At 52.3% G+C, this 12823-nt stretch overlaps 2 protein-coding genes across 2 annotated transcripts; one reads left to right on the top strand and one right to left on the bottom strand.

Moving 5' to 3' along the window:
* Window positions 1-4263: 4263 nt before the first annotated feature.
* On the top strand, window positions 4264-5979 carry HRG_01504 (putative lipoprotein; the record flags this gene model as incomplete). The annotated part of the gene is made up of 1 exon (XM_044859975.1): window positions 4264-5979. One exon carries the CDS (start codon window positions 4264-4266, stop codon window positions 5977-5979), a length of 1716 nt encoding a protein of 571 aa, XP_044726375.1.
* Window positions 5980-7043: 1064 nt separating this feature from the next.
* HRG_01503 (uncharacterized protein) lies at window positions 7044-7996 on the bottom strand (the record flags this gene model as incomplete). Its single annotated transcript, XM_044859974.1, has 4 exons — window positions 7044-7376; window positions 7440-7589; window positions 7647-7661; window positions 7715-7996. The coding sequence occupies 4 exons, from the start codon at window positions 7994-7996 to the stop codon at window positions 7044-7046; spliced, it is 780 nt and encodes a 259-aa protein (XP_044726374.1).
* Between the last annotated feature and the right edge of the window lie 4827 nt (window positions 7997-12823).

Genomic DNA, 12823 nt, shown 5'->3' with positions numbered 1-12823 from the left:
AGTTGACCAGTCCGTATGGTAATGCTCCAGATTCACGTTGGTATCGAAATGTTGCTTAAGTTGTCGGTAAGCGGCGGCGAACGTGAGGTCTGGGTCAAGATAAAGGTCATAGTAGGTCTTTGCTCGACCTGTAAGGGCGCGGGGGAGAAAGGCGTGTAGCTGACTCTCGGGGACTTCAACCGAACGGCAGGTGGTTAGGAAGTTCCTGATCTTATCGTCAAGGAGATCGTAAGGTTGACCTGAGTAGGTATCTTCCTTATTCCAAATCTTGACGAAGAGGGCGAGAGTCTGGGCATTGGTCAGGGTGTTCGGCACGTCTCGTGGTGGCAATGTGCGGTATGGGGTGTATTGTGGCGGATCTGACTTGGCTCTTGGGAATCGCCACTGAATTGGGGTAGGTAATAGGGAGCTGGTGTTACCTGGGAGCTATCCTTGTGCGGTGAGGAAGGTGTAGCTCGTCGGAGCGTTTGTAAAAGCGGTTGGGGTGACGGATTGAGTGGCCTGCTGGACAGGTTGTACAGGCGGTTGAATAGGTGGTGAGAGGGGCAAGGGATCGCTGCGGGCACGGGTTGTGCTCCTTCGTCGATGGAGGTGACCGGGGTATCCTGGGTTTCCCAATATTCTTCGGTGACGAGGAAGCGAGAAGATAGTCATGTCGGCATCTTCTCAAGGGCCAGTGATCACTTCCTTCGTACGAAGATAGTTGACGAATGCAGCTCGAATCGTTGGCTCAATCCTTCCGAAGAGTGCACTATTCCATCCTTCGAAGTGCTCTTGGAACATAATAAGAGTGTCGATTCTTCCTACATTGGCTCTCTCATAGTCGGTCCACGCACGGGCGAGTTGTGTGATCAGGTGGCGTGGCGTTGGCTCTTCATCTGGGTTCACAGGGTATGCCAGAGGATAGGTCAATGTCTGACATGTCGATCGGTATGCCAGTATATTTGTCCAGCCATCCTTGCACTCTCTCCTGGCTTGGGGGATCGCGAGCAATATAGATAGTAGGGACGGGGGTATTACTACTGCCTCCCGGGGCACTGCTGCTAGGTCCTGCAGACATAGTGTCGGAGGTGAATTGTAGTGATCAATTGTACTAATTAAAGCACAATCGCGAGGGAGTCGGGATGCGTTGCTGACGCAGCTAAGCTATGTCTTTTCCTTTCCTTCGAACGGTCGGTGAGTTGCTCGGCGGAACGGCAGTTAGGAATAGCAATAGGTTAGCCGTAGGTTCTGCTTCTTTCTTCCGAACGGCACAGTGAGTTGAAGGCGGATCGGAATAAGGAGTGTCTCCTGCTCTTAGCACAAACTTGTCGTCTTCGAACGGTCGGTGAGTTGCTCGGCGGAACGAATCACGGAGTTTGTCTCTTCTACCCGTAGAGGAAAAGTATCACTTTCTCCGAACGGCACGGTGAATTGCAGGCGGATCAGATCGGTGACTCTTCGTCTACCTTGCTGCTCTGTGGCTCCTTCGGGACCTGGAACCACTGATCAGTGATGGTAGGCACCTATGTGCCTACAGATACGCATGCACACAAGCTGTAGGCTGAGTCACAGTCACGACAGGTAGGGTAACCGGTGATGACTTCAATTGTAACTAACTAGGGAAGAGGAAGCTATTCACAAGAAACGGAATGTGCACCCGGTAATGGCGGCATGCAGCCGGGGCTGCGTGCCCTGATCGCGGGGTAGGGTGTCACGTGGGAGTCGTGCATGAACCGTGATGGTATTGCTACCGATGCACGGGTTACTCAGCAGGTTAGCATTCCAACAAATAGTCGACTATTTTAGTGGAGTTTAGTGGAGATGTGGCGGCAGTGCGCTGAACGATACGCTGGAGACCGCCCGAAAATCCGACCCATTTCACGTTTCCGGACACAATATCACAACCACGCAAACTACGGATACGCAAGTTAGGTCAAATGAATCGTCAGACGCAGGGCTTCACGTAGGTACAATTTTTAGTGTGCCGCGATGCGCAGCCGTCGGGCGCCTGCGTCGCGTTGCCGATATCACCAGGAAATCCGGGATATTACGGGCTGGGCTGTCATCTGCGGGGTCATCCGCCGATCACGCACTAAAAAGCCCCTGCGATATCCGCCAGATATTAACATAAGGGGGCTTTGAACGGAGTAGAAAAGACTTTGGGTTGGCCTGAAAAAAATACAACAGACCCTCTTGCCTCTGCTTTTCCAATCACTTTTGCTGACTGTCTTCGCGACAGGTCAAGGTGCCTTTTCTTTCTCAGTGTGCCCCCCCTCCTATGTGAAGCCTAGGAGGGGTTTATGCCCGATTTTGAGGCCCCCCAAGTTAATTCGACTGATCAGGATATTCAGCTTTCTTGCGGAATTTAAACTCAGATATTCAGCTGATCATGGGCTGTGTCCGGCATAGTGGACCTGGTTGTACCGGATCCGGAGGGTCATGCCCCGCACCGGCCTCGCTCTGCGTTCGCTGCGACTCGCTGCGAAAACATTCTGTATGCGATTTGAGTTCAAACTCGAGGCTTCGCCTCGAGTTCTCCTTCCTTTCTTCCTTAGCTCTAGATAGACATTACTTAGGCACCTGCTTGTTGAATAAACTCCGGGCCAACCTCTTACAATTGGCTGTCCTACGGAATGAAAAGCAAAGCAAGATATTGCCCCACCGCGCCGAGACTAAGACCCCTAGTCTCGCGCTCCAACCGGTGTTTGTAGCTTCTTCTAGACCTTCAACACTGCGGTCCCTGCCAGCCTGATCGTCACCTCCGAACCTTCGTGCACATGCCGCGATAATCGGTCCGAACTTTATCATGCGCGGGTCACATGCTGCCTACCTGGTTTAGTTATTCATGCAAAGGGCCCACTGTAACTTAAAATAATAGGTGGGTTGTGGGAATGTGGAACTGTCGCGAAGACCATCGCGCCATGTGTTAGATCCGGTAGAATCCGGGTAGATGCAGCTACGATAGCATCAGGCTACTAGTGGCAGCGCCAACGGTAGCGCAGACGATAGCGCACAAGGTAGCGCAGCTAATGAGGCCACGAGGACATCTATGAGACAGCTACGGAAATATGACGTTATGGCATGTCATAGAGATTGAGGCCATCGCCCTTTGATATAGGGCTTGGGCAGAGCACCCCTGGGGTGCAGAGACACACAGACTTTTCACACCACGGATTTACCCATTGCAATTGCAAGGCGAATTCAGTGATTCTGAGACCTGCCAACATGGGTGCTTACTGTGAAAGTACCTTCATTTTCCAAGCGGGATCGTTCTTCAAAGTACCTAACTTAGTGGATTCCACTGGGCTGCAGGCCAGTTTTCACCTTCCCACATACAGCCGGGAGCTTCCTTGCGATGACCCCAAGCCCACTACTCAGCTCAGCACCGTCATGATCCAGAATATTAGCCATTTCCCAAATCACACTGTTCAAGGGTAATCGAGTGTCTATTCGGGCAAGACATAAATACATGTAACTTACCGTGATCCGTACTCGAAGCAAGTTTCTGCAGCGTTCGACATAAGTAAAGTAATTAATTACAAGTAAATAACCAAGTAAGTAAGTAATAAGTAAGGTAAGCAAGTAGGCCCTACGCCCAAGTAAGTAAGTAAAGCCTCCAGGGGCAAGTAAGATCCAAGTAAGGAGTCAACTATAATTACGCTACATCTGTCAATTTTTGGCGTTTTGAACTTTTGAAGGAGCGACGAACCTCTTGGCCGACTTCTTCTACTATTCGTAGCCGAAACGATTCCGTTTTCTTGAGCCAATGTCAAAAGCATCACGGAGGACCTCCGAAGGAAGGCCTTGCACTGGGTTACTATGGAAGCATTGCAGTTGCAATGCCTCAGAGATTGGGCTCGCGGTGGTGTGATTTCCCGGACAAAACCCAGAATGGACCGGTCGTTATACGAAGTACCCTGCTGTAAGATGATTGGCTACATTGCATAATCCACTTTGGAAGTAAAGCAAGTAATTCGGGGTCGCAAGTAAGTAAGGAATCTGGCTAGTAAGTAAAGTAAGAAAGCTCGAAAAATTTACTTGTGTCGAACGCTGAGTTTCTGAACTTGGGCCCAGAGTGGGTCGATAACCCAGCAAGATGTGGAACCACTCGACTAGTGGATCTTACGGTGCGGATCGACCAGGGACGGCCGGCGGCGGCGTGAACTTGTCGACAGAAGGGCATGATCATCGATCTTATATTCTTGGCGTATTCAGGCCTCCTAGCTAAATTCACAAGAAATCAGCAAAACAAGTGCGCCTTACAATACGTCTCTGTCGACAATGCTGCGACACGACATACTTTTCTGGCTGTGCTTGGTAGCGATATGGCCTGCATCTACTCAGGCCCAACACGCAAACTCAACCTGCGAACGCAGGGTCCAGCATCTCGCCGACCCGCCGTACCAGAATTACTTTTACTCCGACTGCCACGTCGATGCCCAGGCCGTCGTGACGAGCCCGCTTCCCGATAGCAACCTCACCATCATCAGCCCGCGCCTCATCGTAGCCTGGCCAGCAGGCAACAGCGGCATCTGCACCTTTTTTCGACCACAGAATGGCGTCAACGGGAGCCTTGCCATTGGCCTCGTCAACTCTACGTTGGGGGATCCATTGGGGCCTGTGTACTGGGAGGAACCCTCGCTCAAGAATTCCATTGTCGGTGTGGAGGGTGTCTTCTCCTTTAACGACTCGGCGGAGTTGTCGCTGTCTATATTGGGGAGCATAAGGAATATTCGAGACTTCACCGAGGGGCCTAGCATGCTCAGTCCCGTTATTCAAAGAGGCATCAAAGTCACCAAGTTCAACGAAAGTGGCGTCAGGATCTCGCGCATGTGGCTCGACAACGTCACAACAACCACCTTGACCTTGACACCATGGAGCAAAGTCAATGGCACCATTCGCATCGGGCACAACTCGTCCATCAGCTTCGATGCCGGCCTCTACCACTTCTCTGCTTCCTACAACTACCCTCAGCTGACGCAGCTAGCTCCCCTGCAAATTCTCAACAATAAGTCCCAGTTTCTGGCCATGCGGGATCCCGGCCAAGTCACGTCGTTGTCATTCTTGTCGTACACAGAAAAGCTGCTCGCGGGCGGCTGGCGCTTCCTCACGTACTTTGGCCGCGACAGCATGATCACCGCCTTCCTTCTGCAGCCCGTCCTGAGCCCGGGAAAATCGTCGGCCATAGAGGCGGTTCTCGGCTCTGCCCTGGAACGTGTCAACAGGACAGACGGTTCTGTCTGCCACGAAGAGACCATTGGCGACTACGCGACTTTCCTCAATATGCAAAAGAACAAGACATCCACGGCTGCGGGATTCGTGTACCCCATGATTGACACGGATTTCCTCCTCCCCATACTCATGAACCGCTATTTTCAAGCCTTGCCTGCGCGAATACGACCCTTGTTGGGCACCAAGGCCGGGTCCGTAAACATCGAGAATAGAAATTTGAGCTGGGGCGACCTGAGTTACACGACGGCACGTAAGATTATGAACTTGACGGCAGCGTTCGAGCACAATCAGACGGTGGCCAATCTCGTTCACCTCAAAGATGGCGAGGTCGTCGGGCAGTGGCGGGACTCCACCTATGGACTTGCAAACGCCCGCATTCCGTTTGATGTCAATTGCGCCCTCGTGCCAGCGGCGCTGTATGCCATTTCCAAGCTGGCTGCGATGCCGGGTGTCTATCCCAACAACACGCATACGAGAGACTGGGACTCTCGGGCATCAAAGAGGGCTAAGGTATGGGAAGACGAAACCCTGCGATTCTTTCAGTTCAACGTCTCGGTCCATGAAGCGTCGTCATTGGTGGAAGAATATGTCAACAAGAGTACCTTCTATGACGGCCCGGCACACACGGAATCGTTCACTACGTACTCGTCAGACGGCGTGGTTGTGGACTACGCGCTGGCAATCAACAGCTCCGAAACTCCAGGCAAGATTGGCATTAGCCACAGACACCGCCTTTCGCCACTTCCTCTTGAACTCGACAGATGACGAGCAACTTTCAACCTTTATCAACGCCTCGGCCAACGCAGTGCTACGTCCCTTCCCCGCTGGTCTGAGCACGCCCGTTGGAGCGGTAGTGGCCAACCCAGCACTCTCCGGCGACAGTGTGCTGGCGGCAAACTTCAGCAACTCCGCGTATCACGGGACCGTTGTCTGGAGCTGGCATCTTGCGCTCATGGCCAAAGGCTTCGAGATGCAGCTCGATCGCTGCCCAGCCCCAAGCTCCCACAACACTTCACGGTCCGGGACGGAGATGCCGGCTTTCTGCAAGGAAGTTGGCGTTTATACAGCATTGCGAAGCGCGTACAATCGTCTGTGGGACGTAATAGAGGATAACAAGGGTCAGCTCCAGTCGGAGGTATGGAGCTGGACATACTTAGGATCGGCGAGTCAGGGCCAGAAGGGATACAAAATTTCGCCGCTCGGGGTGCTGCAGCCGCCTCCGGGTGTCAGTGGCGGCACCGAGAGCAATATTCGGCAGTTGTGGAGCTTGTCCTTTTTGGCCCTGCAAAGGAACAGAAGCTACCGTTGATAGAAGTCGCTTGACGCTTACCAATATGTCGCTCGTTGGATTGTTACTATCGCCACTTACAGGGATACAAATCTATCGAATCGAACGCCTATCCCGTAGATAGGGCTGATATTTGAAGATTTTGAAGTCGAATCGGCCTCGGGACCCTTGAATTGAATGAAGCCGAATCGGGTAAGGTCTTCAAATTCGATGAATCAAAAATCATGAGTCTTTATTCAATTCATTCATCAAAATCTTGAGGGCCTAGTTAAAAGATACCTGGGTTGCCGCCGAATACGCCGTCACAGGAGTAAGCAAAGCTGTAAATTTATGTGCTACGAAGGCTGTGCTTGGAGAGGATTGCAAGCAAGCCAGCAATTCCCCTTATTAATCGTCATCCAAAAGGCTCCTGTTCGCTCCTGTGCATATGATCAAATGGCTCAGACTCTCAGTTAGAAAACCCCATCCCCGTTTTGCTGACCCATAAGAGAGCCAAATTGTCACATTGAGAGTTTCTGCAAGCAGGCGAATGTATGACCAGTCAATTCAATGCTTCCTGGGCAGTCACAACCTGGCCAGCACGCCGGGCAGCGTCAGCAGCCCGAGCAGCCATAGAGCCATCCGTGCGACGCCGGATATCATTGAGATCAAAGGACGCATCAAACATGATGCCATTCAACGTCTTGGCGCGCGAGACGGCGACGTAGGTGAGGCCAGACTGGAAATCGCGATGGGATATATCGGCAACAACCCATTCAAGCGTAGCACCCTGTGCCTTGTGCACAGTGATGCTATATGCAATTGTCAAGGGAAACTGAGTGCGAGAGCAGGGCATACTACCCTTGATGAAGTCCCGCCAGGAGCGAAAGATAGGCTGGACGTTGGCTAGCTCAGGGTCGTCGAAATAAGGGGGGCCGGTATAGCGATCGAAGCGGACCATAATGACAAAGGGATGATGAGCTTGAGGATCCTGTACGTGATCCTCATAGGCAAAGTCATATATGGTCCCCAGTGCACCATTAACAAGGCTAACATCAGTCCAGACGTTCTCAGTCAACATAACTCTTGCCCCAATGCAAATGGGTAACTGGTTATGTAAGTTGCCAGCAGTCATAGAGTCAGCTTCGGCGGCTTTTGGACCGACATTTGTTGCCCGAACCTGTATGCAAGGCACAGCTAGGCGTTCCATATGATCCTATTGAACTCGCGGACCTGGGCATTCGTTGTGTAGATGCGTACTGCCCCGTCAAAGCACGTAACCTCGGCTAAGGTCAGATTGGCCTGGACGCGGGTGCAGAGCAGCTCCCAGTCTAGGACAGTAGGAGCATTTATACGTAGGCTCTGAAGAGCAGTGCGAAAAGGAGCCTGCTCTTCGCCCTGCTGACGCAACACTTGTCGTAACACAACTGTCTTGTCGAATGCCAGGTAGGCATTGCGGCCATTGATATCAGGTAAAGCCGTGAGCATAGACGTAGTAAAGAGCGGCTTCTCCATAACAGGTGGAAGCTGGTAGAAGTCGCCGAGCGACAAAACGCTACGGCCGCCGAAAAGGTGTCTTGATATTCGGGAAATATTTGTCGGAGGCGGCTATCAATGTAGCCAAAAGTACGCAAGCCAATCATTGACTTCTCGTCGATAATGAGGTAGCGGAGGTTGCGTAGCTTTGACTGTAGGTTGGCAATGTCTGTAGGGCCTAGCAACGGCAGCTCCGTTGAAGATTTGGTAAGAGGAGTCGTAGAAGGAGTGTAGTGTAACGCCGCCAATTGCATTAGCAGCCACACCGGTAGGGGCAGCCCGAGCGAAGCAGGTTGGAGATAGCTGCCCAAGACGTGCACAGAGCGCTCTGATCATAAAGGATTTACCTGTGCCACCTTCTCCGTCTACCTGCACAAGGAGCGGTGCCGGGTTTGGCTGTTGAGGGTCGAGAGCCTTCTCAAGATGTCGAGTAAATAGGTCAAACACAGTGCGCTGCTCGACGTTAAGCTGATCAAAGAGGCCATCAGGGACATCATCTTGGTTGTTGCCTAGGGGGTGTGAAGCTTTAAGCTCCTTCCAATAGTCATGCCCCAGAATGGCTAAATCCGGATACTTGCCAATGTAGGGCTGCCAATCGTGAGCAAGGTCAAAATCGCGATTCCCAGTAAGTCAATGTCATCTTCATCTGGACCACGATTTGGAAGCACTGCAGCAAGCTCTTCCCAACCCTCAGCCGCAACATCTTCCTCGTTACGCGGTTCTTCCTGGAATTCCTCTTCGACTGGAGGAGGAGGTCCCCGTAGTAGTCGTCTGGATGAACGTCGTGGACAGCAGAGCAATGGTCGTATGCCCCAGAGAAGGTGTCGAAAGGGCGCCATCTACCTCTTTGAGTTCCTGAGGGTCGCGATGAGGATGGTGGAGGGTCAACTTGACACGACAAAAGTCCTCGTACTGCTCGTTACCGCGGAGGGCCTTGTACCGAGGAAATAGCTCAACACACGGTCAGGGGCTCGGCTGTAGTAGTGCCAGGCTGCCGGGCGTGTAAAGTCAACTTTGGTGAGAAGCTCAAAGTAGGTCAACTGCGCCCATTGATCGTTGCGAGCGAGGTATTTCTGATATATATTCCTTGAGGCCCGAATACCATCAGCAGCTTCATCTACAATAGCTGCCTGCCATTGCTCTTGAGGAGGGCGGCAGTCAACCGATCGTACAGTCCTCGTGCTTTGCTGGAGTGGTAGGCTGAGCAGCAGGTGGTTAATCTCCATAGCAGACCAGTCACGCTCAGCCGTAAGCTTGTTCATGAACTTGGCGACGAAGCTGACGAGACCCTGTCGTGCATTGACTCTAGGCAAGATGGCCCTGGCGACGTCGCGGTAGCTCTCCGTCTGCTTCTCAGCTTTAGAGCAGTACTTGCCGAGATAGTTAACAACTGCATGAAAGGAGGTGCGAGGCGCGAGGGAAGTGGAATCGACATAGCTTTTCCCTTGACAGAGAGTTGTCAGGCAGTCGGCGGTGTCGCAAGCAATAGAGCTCAGAACAACGATGGCGTTGTACGCGATTAACAACCTCAGCGAGGAACTGGAAAGTAGGCGGCGGTCGGACTAGTACCAATGGATTTGCGTCGCCTTGCTGCATCACACGAAGCGGCTCTGGGTTAATGGCAGAGACATAAGGGCCCAGAACCGGGCAAACTCAGCTTTGCCTTCGAGAGACATATCAGGCTTTGGTGTATCCCTAACCCAATAAAGGCCGTGCACATGCGTGCTGCCACGGGCCTGCCATTCGTAGCGAAACCAATAGTCGGTAATGTTGAACTTTGGCATCGATACTATCTTAAGGAAGCTAGTAAAACGGCTGTGAAAGTGATATGCTGCGATATGAGGGTTTTCAAGGAGATTCCGGAACGCAATAGCACCCTTACCACGGCTATCAGCCTCACGCCATTCAACATATGACGGCATGTGTCTCTGGAGGCTATCCCAGTGAAGATCAGCAGCTGAGAAGGTGAGGAAGACACCAGGACAGGTAAGGCCGTGGACGAGGGCCTCAAGCTGATGTCTCTGGCCGCCCCAGTAAGCTCGTGTGCCTTTTAAGCTGCTTGAGAAGCGCACAATAGAGCTCAGGAGTGCGCGAGATTCCGGGTATCTTCCTCAAAGGCATTGCGTAATTCATCCATGTCAACTCGCTGCTGCAGGCCAGGCCTCTTCACAAAGAAGGAACTGTGAGAGTTAACCTGTTGCCGCATAAGTGTGTTAAAAGCAACATATCGAAAGCGTGGATGCCTAGCAAAACGACCATCATGGTATCTCACGGCGTGTGCGATATACTCATCGTACCGAATTGTCCTCTGACGAGGTGCCACAAAGTCTGCCTGCCCAGTAGGGTAAAGGGTAGGAAAGGCGAGAGACAGCAGAGGCTGGGAACGATTGAACTCATTGAGAGGCGTAGATCGGATATTAGGCATCTCGATGTGGGCCTGGCGCAGAGGGATCTGCTCGGGCGGTACGGGTTCGTGATCCTCAAGCTGAGCCCGGAGACGCTCAAGGTCAGCCTGCGCTGCAATGAAGTTTGGGACTGCTGCTGCATCGTAGTCGTCGATGCCAGCTGCATCAGCATTCTCAACAGCCTCAGGGTCAGGGTGCTCTATAGGATGTTGCTCTGCTTGCACGCCCTCAGGCACAGCGACTTCCTCGGCAAGCATTTGATCAACCACATCACCGTCGTTTGGTAGCTGACTTAGGCGTTCAGCGTCAATAATGATATCTCGATAGCCAGGGTGGTTAAGTTGAAGGTGCTCCAGCCAGACGCGAATGTGACCTTGCCGAACACGGAATTGACGTCGAAACTGCCGGACGACGTGTGGCTGGTTCGTTGAATCCCGTGGGCGTAGTATGATGATGTCCAATTCGCGCGGCAGAAGAGGAAGCTGCGTATAGACGTGGCCAATATCCCGTAAGAAGTTAATGACATGACCACGATACTTATACTGCTGGCCACGGTACTGGAAAACCTGGATGTGGACATGCACCCGCGCAATGAGCATCTCCTCGACTTGGGATAGTTCTGGGAGCTCGTTGGGAACGCTGCCGAGATCCAGGTTATTTTCCTGGGAGAAGAGGAAAGGTTCGTGAGGCTGCCTTTTCCCATCGGCGTCACGACGACGGCAGGCAGAACAGACATCATTCACAAGGACCAGGTTGAACCAGGACTCCTTGCATCGACTGCAATACTCAAGAGACTCAGATTCAAGCCTGTCGTTCCACAGATTAAGGAGGTCCTGATCACTCTGAGAAATGGCCTGTGCGTTGAGATCGCCGGCAAAGGGCCCAACGATGTCCAAAGGAGGAACGTCTTCATCGGCCTCGTTGCCTTGGATAGATTGTAGGCTTGCAGGGACAGAAAGGCCAATGCGAGGAACCAGGGACAGATTCAAATCGCCTGCTGCAAAAGCAGAAGAGGCTGGAGACGACACGTTAGAAGGGCTGCTTGACTGCGGATAAGAGAGATGAGAATGTGTTGCTGACCGCGGAATGGAGAGCGCAAGAAATGAAGGGACGGGAGACGAAGGGGCCGGCTGCATAGAAAGCAACTGGGAGGTGCGTTGCGTTGCGGATGGCTCATGGCCTTGCCGTCTCTCTATACGATGATGTCGACTGATGGCAACTTGGCGGGCGTGTGCCCTTGCATGGCCTGGACTATCCTCTGGCCGAATGCCCCGACGAAAGAACCTCCTAGGGGTCCGAGTGCGAGGCTGTAGTGGAGGTAGGCGTAGCGGAGGCGGGGCAGGACGAGGCTGCAGAACAGGCAGAGCAGGCAGAGCTGAAGGTGTCTGTGTAGCTGTAGGCCTACGCGCCGTTGGACTCTGCACATCCACGTTTGCATGTCGTTTGTGGATCGCTGAAAGGCCTCGAGTAGCTGCCATTAAGCGTTGAGCCTAGGTGAAGGAAGATTAGCAGACAAATTGGGGGAAAGGAGGCAAAAGGAGAAACGCACACCACGATTATAAACCTGACGACTGGGAGACATTTTCTAGTGCGCCTAGACGGGTCAATCAGATGAATGAATTGATCGTCTTGCTTGAACTGGTGGCATTGAATGCAAAGACGATCGGGAAGGGTATTGGGTAGATCTGAAAGGGCCCCCGTGGGAGGAGGATCCCTCGGAGGAGACGGAGACGGCATATAGATGTCATATAGGCAACTTTCTGGATGATTAATTTACCAGATTTCGAAAGGAGGACTAACGTCAAAGGAAACAATGCCAAAGGATTCGAAAGAAGTTCAATGTCAAAGGATATCAAGAATCGAAATTTTCAAGAGTAAATTGGGACTTTCCCCTGCGCGGGGGCCCTGCAGGGGCTACGCCTGCGGCCGGCATTTCGCCTGCAGCGGGCTTTTCGCCTGCGGCGCTGCATGCCACGCGATTCTTGCGGCGTGATTCTTAGCATCATATTTGCCAACAGCAGGCATTTCTACAGCTCAAGCTCCAGATGCAACAATGCATTAATATAAGGCGCGCGCTGTGTGACGTCTGTTGCGGCAAAGGTGCCTCTCCACGGCAAAGGCACGGGTAAACTTTTTGGGCCAATCAGGAGCACTCTTTACGGTGTGAATAAATTTACTGCGTACAGTATACATGAGCTCTGACCAATCATAACGTTGCCCACGGATAAACTCTGGGTAAATCTGACCAATGATGGTTCTGCAAATTGTGAGTAGGGCCAATCAAAACGCTGGGCTAGCAAAACAGTGGAACGCACTTTTTCCTCAGTAAAGAAGCACAGCTGAATCTGCGCACTGCGTGTACTTCGTCACTTCGTAGCACAAATTTACAGCTTTGCTTAAC

This window comes from Hirsutella rhossiliensis (assembly GCF_020360975.1).
Source record: "Hirsutella rhossiliensis strain HR02 chromosome Unknown scaffold00001, whole genome shotgun sequence".
Lineage (NCBI taxonomy): Eukaryota > Fungi > Ascomycota > Sordariomycetes > Hypocreales > Ophiocordycipitaceae > Hirsutella > Hirsutella rhossiliensis.
Note: the sequence above shows the minus strand (reverse complement) of the source record. Positions and strands in the feature narration are given on the sequence as shown.